Source organism: Sarcophilus harrisii, chromosome 3 (assembly GCF_902635505.1).
Source record: "Sarcophilus harrisii chromosome 3, mSarHar1.11, whole genome shotgun sequence".
Taxonomy (NCBI): Eukaryota; Metazoa; Chordata; class Mammalia; order Dasyuromorphia; family Dasyuridae; genus Sarcophilus; species Sarcophilus harrisii.
The window spans coordinates 45,328,141-45,340,546 of record NC_045428.1 but is presented as its reverse complement, the minus strand read 5'-3'; the positions used below and the strand labels follow the sequence as shown (position 1 = coordinate 45,340,546).

At 43.9% G+C, this 12,406-nt stretch overlaps 1 protein-coding gene across 1 annotated transcript in view; it reads right to left on the bottom strand.

Annotated features, from left to right (window-relative positions):
• Nucleotides 1-1,163: 1,163 nt before the first annotated feature.
• LOC100929574 (zinc finger protein ZIC 4) overlaps nucleotides 1,164-12,406 on the bottom strand; it is a 13,230-nt gene continuing 1,987 nt past the window's right edge. Inside the window, exons 2-3 of the mRNA XM_031957797.1 lie at nucleotides 7,174-7,498; nucleotides 1,164-4,225 (exon numbers count right to left, since the gene is read on the bottom strand). Coding sequence (XP_031813657.1) covers nucleotide 4,225; nucleotides 7,174-7,498 — 326 coding nt within the window. The 3' untranslated portion in view covers nucleotides 1,164-4,224. The remainder of the gene's footprint in view (nucleotides 4,226-7,173; nucleotides 7,499-12,406) is intronic.

The window sequence follows — 12,406 nt, the reverse complement described above, 5'->3', positions numbered from 1 at the left end:
TCTTTTCCTTTCTTTCTCTCTTTCTTTCTCTCTCTTTCTTTCTTTCTTTTCCTTCCTTCCTTCCTTCCTTCCTTCCTTCCTTCCTTCCTTCCTTCTTTCCTTCCTTCCTTCTTTCCTTTTGTTCCCTTCCCCCGTTTATGCTTCAGAATGTCCATTTCCACTCTAGAAACTCGGCTTTGACATCCCCTGCCTGGGTGAGGCAACTTCTTTTAAGTTCAGAAAGGCAGAAGCACTGAGCGCAAAGCCCTGGCGCATGCGCGCTAGAGTTAAAACGCAGGCGGGGTTTTAAGACAGGAGGTGGGGGGGGCGGGGGGGAGGAAGAAAAAAAAAAAGCTGGGGGGGAAACATCTTTGCCTAGGAATGAGAATTGCCCAGTAGAGACATTGGCTACTGTGAGAACGTACGAGAGGGAGAAAAGCAACGAAATAATCCTAAAAGGGCCTAGTCCAAAAAACTTCATCTGCTAAACAGCATAGAAAGAGCTGATTCAGGTACTGGACTTTCAGAAAATTAACAAACAAACAAACAAAAACATGCAAAAAAATAACCCCACCCCACCCTGGGCTTATAGGAAGTCGTGCGGAGTTTATTGAGAAGGATCACATCTGAAGGAAATACAAACATCTTTGAGCTGAGGCTGCTAAATGAAACCCCAGACACCCGACCCGGGTAGACTGGACTGATGTTCCGCGTGGGAGGGGGGAGCAAAAATGGGCCCAATCAACATCTGTAATGATGGTTTTATTTTTGTTTGATATACCTGCTTCTAGAAATGGTTCCGAGACACCAGCGTGATGGCACTGGTCAGCCAGAGTTTTGGTGGCAGAGGAGAGAGATTTGGAAAAGCTTTTGACGGCAAACGCTTACAACTTTGTCATACCTCCGGGTATCTCCCTCCCCCACCTTCCCCCCAACCCTCCAAATGTCGTGTCCAGTTTTTTTAAGTTTTGTTGATTGGAAGCGGATGTAAATGGAAGAGGGACTGCAGCCTAAATTGTCCAGAGTAAGCTAGATGGTGCTCCGCTTTCCTTTTTCAAACAAAAAAAGCCCAAGTGATTTCTCTATAATGAAAGGCAAATAAACCGAAGTCTCCTTTCCTCCTACATAAAGACTGAGTTGGAGAACTCATTTATAACCCCAGATAGAGCAATCATTCGAAACCCAGAATCGAAATAGAATGGGAAGATGCATATGTCGTTTATTTTGGAATAATGGAAAGAAGGGAATGAAACATCATCTACACATTGTAGTATATATCTTGGTGGAAAGTCACAGAATTCAAGTTGTACATATTTACAGCAAGATTCATCAACTACTTGGAACATTTTCTTTCCATAGTAGTATAGTCGTTTTCAAACAACAGAACAAGTTTTTTTTTTTTTTGTTTTTTTTTTTAAAGTTACTTTATAATTTAACTCCTGCTGAAGGCAAGATATAAATCACAATCTGGAAGGGAAGGATGAGAAATATTCAGAGGGCTCAGTAGGGCATTCTTTGTGAGTTACGGTTACAAAACGTTTTCCTGTCTGTATAATTCACATTCATTGCGATCATTACATTTTCCCATAAATTAGCGATATAAACAAACATATGGGGACCTCCAGTAAACAAATAAAAATCAATAGAAAAGACAACATTTTGCAGCAACTATAATAACAGCATGGGTTACAGCTTTAGGAAACTTCTTTACAAATCATTTAGTCATCACACACAGGGGAGGGAAGGAGGACCTCCTAAATATCCTGAATGGTGTGTGTGTGTGTGTGTGTGTGTGTGTGTGTGTGTGTGTGTATTAAATCACCTTTAAAAGCACAACATAAGGTTTCAGAGAACCAGGACCAAGAAAAGCTCCAAGATCTGGCTATACACACAGTAAGAAGATTCATTCGTAGGCTCACAGGGGACTTTTCGTTTGCATGCCTATTAGCGGGAATACACTGCTTCCTTACTTATTTTTCAGATATTCCAATGTAAACACTGAATTGTAACTATTAAACTGGAGCAGGCCCAATTCTCTCACCTACTTTTATTTTATTTTTCCTAGAGGGATTTGGTGATTCTATGGTGGGAATGGAGAAATAGAATGAGTCTATTTTTGGTTGAGGACTGCCTTTTGACTTTGAGGGTTGACAACAGTATGTTGAGGGATGTGAATTCTGTGGTTTATTTGGACAAGAGACTTTCTAAAAGAACGTGTCCTCCTCCTTCCACCTCTTTCAGGTAATCAACTGATACCAGTAGCTAAGATTCCTCTTATTTAAGAAAAGAATCCTAAATTCCCCAGTCTCTGAAAGTGTTCGACTTGGCCATGTAACACACACACACACACACACACACACACACACAAACACACACACATCGCCATTTTCTTAAATGTGTACCAAAGTGTGTGTGTGTGTGTGTGTGTGTGTGTGTGTGTGTGTGTGCTGGGGTCTTCACAGACGGGCAAGTCTGTAGACTTTTTATATTTATGTGGATTGCTCTTTGCTGTATAGACTTGAGAGTCCTAAAGTTATCTTTAAAAAAAAAAAAGTTTGATTTTATCTCTTTAGAAACGGTTTAAAGCTAGCGGGCAGGGGGAGTTTGACAGAGAGGAGAACAAATCGCCAACAAAGCCCGTTTTACGTTTCATCAGCGTTGTTAGGACGACAAGCAGGAATGTCTCAGATAATAACTCCCACTTCAAAGATTTCTCAGCTCAATAGAAAGCGGACCATCCTTTTTATTCAACCACAAGGGCTGGCACTAAAGAAGACTCAACTGTTTGAATTTTTTTTTCACCGTGTTTATTTTTCCCCTATTCACTGGGGTACTTGGATAAAATAAACAACAAGACAATTACTGAAACATGGACTTCTAACTTTCCTGGGATCTTCCCTAATGCCTTGGCCTTCCTTCCCAGGAATGCCTGCCCAACCCAATCTCCTCCAGACTAAGTTTTTTCCTAGCTGCCCTTAGCGGGATCCCTAGAACAGGGGCACTTGGGCCATTTAGACTTTGATAACCCTCTTTCTTGGGATAAGGGAAGGTTGTAGGCAGTTAAATGAGGAAGGGCCTTGGAAATGGTGACAGTAGTCAGTCCTCCTTACTTTCTGAGATTTTGGCTCATTCCCATAGCCCATCTCGATGTCCTGGTCTTCCAAGCTCAGCTAATTTAAGGACAGGAAAATGAAGTGTTCTGATGGATGAAATCTGCTTTTCTTTCTTTCTTTTTTCGATTTTAGTTTTAAAGCTTCTGACGTTGCCAGGAGTCATTCACCACTGACCCTGGATCGTCTTTGGGGGGCAGTAAAGGTTCTCAGAGACCAGCTCTTCCTTTTCTGATAATAAACAACAACACTGCGCACAACACGACTACATAGTAATAATAAGAACAGTAATGATTGGGGGTAAGGGGAGAACATTGACTTAAAATCTCAGGCACAATAAGAGCCAGGGTCTCGGGTAAATACAAACACCCAAATTTGAGAAAGTGTATTATGTGCAGGAAGTATATGATGGAGAGCAGATTGACTGTATTAAACTAGCATGAAACCAAAGGTCAGTGCAAATGTATCTTAATAGACTGTCTCAAATGGAGTGTGCCTCCATTGAGGGCCGCTTGCTTTTGCTTTCCTCATTACCATAGCGATCCTAACGTGCCATGTAGATGCACCATAAAACTCACACTTTCAACCCCAAAATCAGACTCTTTGAACAACCCGAGCTTGATTAGACCTTTCTCCTTTTCTTTCCCCCTTAAAAACCATTTCCTTGCCTTTAGAAACTCGCCATCAAATCCAAATGCATTCTCTGATCACGGCAGAATGCAGAGACAAAGGGGAACTGACGCGTCAATTCAGGCGGCTCTTTGCTTCCTGACATTATTATCCATTTTTATTATGATCTGGAACAAGTGCCCATTCGCGTGGTTTTTGTTTACCGGAAATTAAATGAAAATGATTTAGTTCGCGTCAAACAAAAATATATACTTGTATACACAAGAAAAAAGGCCTGTTAGACGTAAATATTATGTCCTTAATGAAAAGACTGGACGGGCTCCAGACTTCGCCTTTCAGTATTTAAGTATGACTTGCCTATTGCCATAGAAATCCTAACTTACCATGAAGATTCACCGTTGCGGAGAAATACTTCTTTGTGCAATCTGCCTTTGATGTCTAAGGCATAAGATTCAAGCTTTCAGCTGCGTCTGTCTAGATTACCTTGAGAGCAACGCTGTGGACATCTGTAACAAGCAAATGAAAAATTAAAGGTGATTAGCCTACACCGACAAACATTTTTATTTTATTTTATTTCTCTTCGGGGTCAAAGGAACGAAAAGAAAGCGATGAGCTCAAGATAATTTTTAAAAGTTTTTTTTTTAAAAGAAAGACAATCTTCTGAAATGAAAATTCTTTCTCAGATGACCCTTTCCTGTCCTTCCCCCTCCTCCCAAAACCTTTTCTTTTCCAGAGTTTTAGTTTTGTGATGAGAAGCACCACTTTGCAACCAACTTTGCCCATGGCTGTTGCAGTTGATGACTATCAGCGCTGTTGTGTTAGGAGTGGGTCTCCCCCCCCCCCCCTTCTCTCTCTTCTCCCCTCTCTCTCTCTCTTCTTCCTTTCACTGACTAGATAATTCACCAAGGATGTATTTGGATGCATCAGGTTTTCATTATGTGTAATGAAAACGATCCCACACCAGTTAGTAAGTTATTTATTTAACTGAAGTTGTTGGGCTGAGTGTTAGGAAAAGAAAATTGTCTAACAGTATCTAAAAGAAGCTTCTATAGAGAACAAACCAAACTAAATCTCAAGAAAGAGCACTGGCTCAGTGAAAAGGTTTCAGAACTGCCTAGTGTGTCTCTTGTGTGAAGATTCCCCCCCCCCTTTGTTCCTTTGATTAGTTGCCCCTCTCATTCCCTTTAACACCCCCACCCACCCAAAACAAATCCCCCAAATCATCTAGTTCTTTAAATTCTATGGGGAATGAAGGAGGAGCTGGGAAATAACCAATTGGTCTTACATTTAGGCAATGAACCGACAACAGTTTTAGGGAAAATTGCCCTTTTCTTCCTCCAATAGAAGATGAAGAAGAAGAAAATGATGGCTAAATTGTCTTCCCAACTTTTGTGAGTTCCTTAACCCCAACTTCTTATACCCACTCCCCATTGCCTAGAACTCAAAGGTAAGGAGAAAAACAAGGTACAGGAACTGTGGTTCTCCATCGGGTATCCTTTCCCTGGTGTCATGTACACCGCAATATATTATATGTATATAATACACATTCTATCACCACCATGGGTTTCTTTTTGCCTTTACAAAATTTATTATTGGTGTTTCTTTCTTTTTCTTTCTTTTGTTTTTGTTTTCTTTAAAAAAAAAAAAAAAAACAAGACAAAGGTTGTGCGCTTTAGACAAAGACCATCACGTAGTTTACACGATTCATCCAGAGAAACTGACACCTCACACAAGTAATTTCGCCTAAGTGGTCTGAGCACAATGACGTCACCACGAACAGCCTTCCCACAAACCCCGAGAAATCACAAGCACCCACAAGATTCAACAGGAATGAATGACAATAGCTTCGAGGGAGGCTGGAGTGGAGGCAAGGGAAGATGGGATTCAGCATCTTAAAGACTTGGGAACATAAAAGGAAAGGACAAGCTAATCACTAGGCCACTCTTTACTCCCTCCTCTCTTTAAACAGTTTTATTCGTTGACCTACTACATGTCTGTATGTATACATGCATGTGCACATATATAGTGCATACACACGTACACACCCATGCATATATTTTGTACACTCATTTCATGTAGTTGTGTACATATGTCATACATACATCCTCCTAGGAGATGTGATGGAGGTGGGGCTTCATTACAAAAAATCACCTTCAATTCTTGAAGGATTTGGGATATTTCAGGAAGGGGGAATTTTGCTTGGAGAGGGAATCGGGGAAAGAAATCAGGCAGAAATGGTGAGAGCGAGCAGGTTGCCCCTCGCAAGCTGTCCAGAAATCCCGGGACACTAAAAAATCTAAACACTTTGGTTCATTGATACAATCATGGACGAAGAAATCAGAAATCGATGAGAAACAGTTTGGCACCAGGAGGGCCAACCCAACCAGTGGGAGAGGGAGCTGTGCTGGGGAGGGGGGGGGGGGAGGGAAGGAAAGGGGAAAGGAGGGCAAGGCAATAGAGGGGCGGGCTTGGGGGAGAGAGAAAGAGAGCAGGCCAACCCCTTAGGAATCGTCTGCAGGGCGGTTGACCTCCCTCCCCCTAGGAAAACATATAGTTCCCAGCCTAATGACAGAGCCTCGGCCATTTATTTTACCAGGCTTTCGGCTTCTTCCAAGTACCAGGGTTTCCCATCAATCCTCTCATTATTATTATCGTGATTCTTCTTTTTTCTTTCTTTCCTTCCTTTTTTCCCTTCTTGGTCCTTTTAGGAATAGCTCCCAGAATCTGGGGTCCCCTTTTCATGAGTTTTTCCCTATAGTCTGCATCACCCTGGGGTACAGGAGTGTGTTTATGTACTGTGTTTGTGTACAGTGTGTAAAGGGGGTAAGTGTATGTGAGCAGATAAAAATATAAGTAGAGGTAGATCTACGAAGATCTCTCTGTAGTTTAAGATCGATGGGGATGACATAACTGCATTGGGGACCTATAGTCCTGCAGCTAATTACTGGTGGGCTTCTCTCCCTCCCTCCCCCCTCCCTTCCTTTCCTTTTTTCCTTCCTCCCTCCTTTCCTTCCTTCCTCCCTCCTTTCCTTCCTTCCTTCCTTCCTTCCTTCCTTCCTTCCTTCCTTCCTTCCTTCCTTCCTTCCTTCCTTCCTTCCTTCCTTTCCTTCCTTCTATCTTTCCTTCTTTCCCTCCTTCCTTCCTTCCTTCCTTTCCTTCCTTCCATCTTTCCTTCTTTCCCTCCTTCCTTCCTTTTTTATCACTCCCTCTCCCTTTTTAGTAACAGGGCCTAGCATCGCAGTTCGTGTGAGCAGCAGCCGCCGCTGCCCCAGCTGCTGTGGCCGCCGCCGCCGCCGCCGTGGCCGCTGTTCCCGCCGCCGCTGCCGCCGCCGCCTCCGCCGCCTCTGCCGCCGCCTCTGCCGCCGCAGCCGCTGCCGCCTCTCCCGAGTCAGGTGACGGAGCCGGACTGGGAGGAGCCGGGAGCGCGTTGGGCCCGGAGCTCTGACACACGTACCATTCGCTCAGGTTCGCCGCCCGCGACGAGGCGCCCGGCTCCGCGGGGGCTGCAGCCGAGCCGGGGGGGTCCCGCCCGGAGTCCGAGGAGGGCGACACCAGGGAAGGGGTGGAAGATTCGTAACCCGAGCTCGGAGGAGGAGACTTGCAATGCACTTTCATGTGTTTCCTCAAGGAGCTGGGGTGCGTGTAGGATTTATCACAGCCTCTCACTTTGCAGTTGTAGGGCTTGTCGCTGGTGTGCACGTGAGAGTGTTTCTTCCTGTCGCTGCTATTCGCGAATCGTCTGTCACAGCCTTCAAATTCACATTTGAATGGTTTTTCTCCTGAAAGAATGCAATTAACGATTACATACATTAGTTAGGGGGTGGGTTAGGAGCCTACCTCCCTCTCTGTCTCTGTCTCTCTACAAAACAAAAAACAAAAGATCCCCCCAAAAAAGGGGGGAAAGGAGAAAGAAGAAAAGAAAACCCTTCCACATGGCCCCAGGACTTCCAATCCCCCCCCCTTTTTTTCCCTCCCCCAATAGAACCAGCTCACATCCTTTGATAAATAGAGATCTATTAACCACTCCCCTCCCCCCACCAGGGTTTGAGAATTGGGAGCTTGGGAGAAGGGGATAGAGAGAGAAGGTGACTCCATTTTAGTTTAATTTCCATCGTCTAAAACCCCAGTGGATCTCTCTCTCTCTCTCTCTCTCTCTCTCTCTCTGTCTCTGTCTCTGTCTCTGTCTCTCCCTCCCTCCTTCCTTCCCTCCCTGCCACCTTAAATTTCCAAAATCCATTTTACTGGTAGCCCACTTTACACTGTAAAAAAATATTGGCAGTGAAGCCAGAATCTACCCAATTTAAAGTTGTCTTCAGACCCAAACGCTTTCTTCCTCCAGCCCAAATTGTTTTCTAAAGTGGGTTTTGTGCAAATGACAAAGCAGTCAGATAATTTAAAGACCAACTGCAGTTGCACACTGCGTGTAAACAATGTGTATTCTGTCTTCGGGGAAAGGTATTCTGAGCTCCTCAGTGGGCAATGATTCACTTCTGAGGCTGTTTTCACATGAAATCCATTTTTCCCCCTCTCTCGTCTACCCCCTGAGGGAAAACATTTAGCAGCATTCTTCAAATCTTTCCTAAATAATCCTCTATCTCTCTATACTGGAATGCATGTAATAATATTTTATTATATGGGTTACAACGGCCTCTCGAAGATATTAACATGTGCTACTTGGTTTTATTGTCAATGGAGTGTTTAAAAGACAGATTGGTCTCCACTAACCGCTGAAGGCAAGATCTTAAGTGCTGTAACTCCAAAGCAGAGGTGAAGGGGCCAGCCCTGCCTGTTGTTAGAGTTAGAAGGAAGGTCTTGCAATGAATTATTTCCTCCATGGATGGGGAGGGAATTCGATTAGGGCCAAAGTTGCCCCCAAACTATCACAATCAAACCAGAGCTCACCCTCATAGAAGCACAAACAGAAATTTTATACTCTGGAGAATTAGTAAGGGATTTTTTTTTTTTCATTTGGAATTCATGATGTGTCCAGGAGCTAATGAAAGGTGATCATATATGACCTGTGGAACCTATTGGCAAAATAATGTGCCAAATAAAGATCAGTTGTGTATTGCTTTATCCCACCCTGCCCCCGAAAGACATTTCTGCAGTCAGGGAATTGGAAAATATAGACACATTTTATATAGTCTCACAGTCAATGCTGCCAAGTCAAGTAAGGTGTGTGATTAAAGCAACTAAAATATAGCTGGGTATATGGTGCCAGAGGTTACTGTATATATAGTCATATACATACACACATACTGTGAATAGACACAGTATACTATCAATGAAGGTCAATCCCTAATGCCCTTAACCCCCACCTCATCCTAAAGCCAATTCAAGGAAAAAAAATATTTTCCCATGAAATGATCTAGATTTGGTGCTGATGTAAACAAAGCCTCACTCAACAAGACAGACCTCTCAGGAAGAAGAAATCGGTGTCTATCTATCTATCTATTTATCTATCTGTCTGTCTGTCTATCTACCTATTATCCTGCTATGAATCTATCCTCTACCTGTCTTTCCTATCTGCCTACCCATCAATTTGTATGAATTCAGGATTGATCTAGGCCTATATACTTGCTTCACATAAAAATGAATCCCCTTTGAAGAATACTATCCCTAAACAGTCTCCCCCCCCCCCCCAATCTCCTTTGTAAATGGGATTTTTTTTCCCCTAATGGGGCCTTTCATTTTTCATTTATCACACAACAAACCCTCTTTTTTTTTGGGGGGGGGGGAGAGATGGCAGAATAAATCAGTGTCAACACTATCCACATGATCTCTCTTTCCCTCTCCCCCACTGGTCCAATTCGTATTGATAACCAAAAAAAAAAAAAAAAAAAAAAAAAAAAAAAAAAAAAAAGAAAGAAAGAAAGAAAAAAGAAAAAAAAAACTTTGTCTTTCTTTTTCTTAAAAAACAAAAATTAGAAAAATGACGCAATCAAAGTCCTGCAAAAGAAGAAAGAGCTTCACTGAGAAAACAGATTGGGGAATTCTAATGATTATATTCTCTCCCACCAGAATTTAAAAAAAAATCTTCTTATGACTGCCTAATTAGAGTTTCACATAAAGAAACAATGATTTGACCTCGGGCCGTGGAGCCAAGTCAACAAATAAAGGAAGGATATTAGGGCAGTACAAGAAAGCAGTAAGTTAGGAGGCCCCTGGGAAAGAAGATCCGTAAACTCTAGATCTGAGCCCCGGGACTTATGTGGCAGGTAAGGAAGACAGGCCCAGCTGAATCCAGGGCTCAAGCTTGTTCTCTCTCTCTCTCTGAAACTCCAAGCCTTCGGCCTCAATGGCCCTGGCTTCTTCTCCTTGGCACCCGACAGCCGGTTAATGGGTCCTAGCCTAGCAGTCCCGGCCTCGGCCTCGGTCTCGACCTCGGTCGGCTGTCCGGGAAGCTTCTCTGTCTGGTTCACTCGCTCCGAGGCGGCTCGAGAGCCGAGCAAGCGAGTAAGCGCCGAGCGTAGTCTAGGGGAGCAGCTCTAGCCGGCCCGGAGGAACTGCAGGGCGTGGATCCTCTGAGTCTGGCTTTCGAAGAGCTCAGCTGCACGCCGGTTTGGAGCTCCCGCTCCTCCCGCTTCTGCTGGGTCTCCACAAATGTCCCGGGCCGAGCAGGCCGGCCCGGGAAGCGGAGCGGGGCCGGCCCCTTTGAGGCTCGAGGGACCCGCCTCCTGCTGCGAGCAGCCGGGCCAAGTTAGGAAGTCTGGGGCGGCCCCTCTGCAACCGCCATTTTATAGCACACTTGTAGCTGGGCACAAGTATTTTGGGAGAAATCCCATTCGGTCGATTTTATTTTTCCTGCTCTACGGGGCTGGCTCCACCTCGAGATTTTTACGTTTGGCTACACCAACTGGGGGAGGGAGGAGGAGAGCCCCGGTAGAAGGGAAGGTTAGGGGCCTGAGTTTCAGGAGACAAGATTCGTGCCTGAGAAAACGAAAGTCATAACGCGGCGAACGGCGAGGGTCTCTTCCCCTCCTCGAACTCCCTATTGTTCCTGCTGCCTCTTTCTAAGCACCACACGGTAAAGCAAAGCCCTCAGTGTTAGCCCAGTTAAAGTGCTTTTAAGTTAGCGTCTTTATTTTAAGAGAGAAATTCTCCGAACCTAGGAAATCGCTGCTTTTCACTACTTCCCCGGACTGGAGGAAATGAAACATCATTAATATTTGAAAAGGCAATTATTTTCCTGTTGAATCTAGAACTGTCTTCATGAATAATTTGTAGCGAGTTCTATTGCAATTTCAGAAACATTTTGTTTTTTGACAACTCAGGGTGTTTAATAGAAACGCGGGAACAGTCAAGGCCCTGTTGGATTTTTACACGGCGCGGTAATTAATCACAATGGAAGCTGAAAGTGAAAAGTGGATCCTTAGAAAATTGTGCTTAACAAACCTGAACCTGCGCTCTCTGCGACGCCCTGAACTTGCTTCTTTGCTGTAGGTCAATTTCACTAAGAATTTAACCATTTTCTGCTTCAGAGACTTCAAACAGAGGGCCGGTAAAGAGCAGTAAAAGTTTGTTTACTTAAGGAACACGCTGTCATTAAGGATGAGTTGCCTTGTTAATGACTCTTTCTACCTGCTTTGGGTTGACAAAAAGGTCGCGGAGGTGTTATTCTTACCACTTGGAGCATGGGTATTTCTTTTTAACTCCTCAATCAAAATAACACTGGAGTCGTTGTGGTAGATCCAGGGTCTGTGTAGACCCTAAAAAAAAAAAAAAAAAAAAAAAAAAAAATCTCCGAGTTGAGACTCTGTAAAATAGTCGGCCCAAGGAGATGCTGCCTTCAATTAAGGGAACCAGGCCAGAAGGCACTCCGTAGGGCCCGAATAGGGGAAAGGGGCTGGAGGTGGAAATGGACAAATATTCTAAGTAGTATTCTTCAGGTCTATAACTCGAGTAGGTTCAACGCCAGAGACCTACCGTGGGAAGGAAGGGGGGGGGGGGTGGGGACTCGGGTAGTTATTCAAAAAAGTAAGCAATCTCTATAGCTAGAAAGACTTCTGATAACGAGACCGTAAATTATTCTATAAAATACAGGAATAGAAGTGAATAGGAAAATAGATAGGGAAGGGGGAGAGAACATTTATGTTGAAATAGATTTCATTATCTCTTCTCCCTCCTCTTCTTCCCCTCCTTCCTCTTTCCTCCCTCTAAATCCCCCCTCCCCTGAAAAATGGGGAGGGTAGGTTACTGGTACTTGAGCAGGAAAAAAAAAAAAACCCTAACAGCTAAAGAGACTACAAATACCGGCTGCTAAACTAATTAATACAACTTCACAGGCTGTTCCGGGAAGTGTGAAAACTTTCTCCTTGCAATTTCATTAATTATAGATGCTTCTGGCCGGAGGAGTTCAAGCTTTGCAGGATCTTCCATCCAGCGACTTTCCTCTCTGTTAACTAGAACTAACAGATGTGTTTGACACATGTCCCCATTTCACTTAACAGTTCTGTAAATGACATTTCAAGCAGATAGGCCCAATTGTTTCTAGGCTCTGGCTAGAGGTGAGGATTCACAAAATGCGTGGGGTCTGTTGCCTCTGCGAGTCTAAAAAGGGAGGACTTCGAAATACACATATACATGATTCTGCAAAGTCTCCCTAACATCATTTTCATTGCTGAACCCCAGAGTAGGCGGTGGTGAGGCAGAATCAACAATTAAAAGGCAGGAAGAGTTCAGCCACA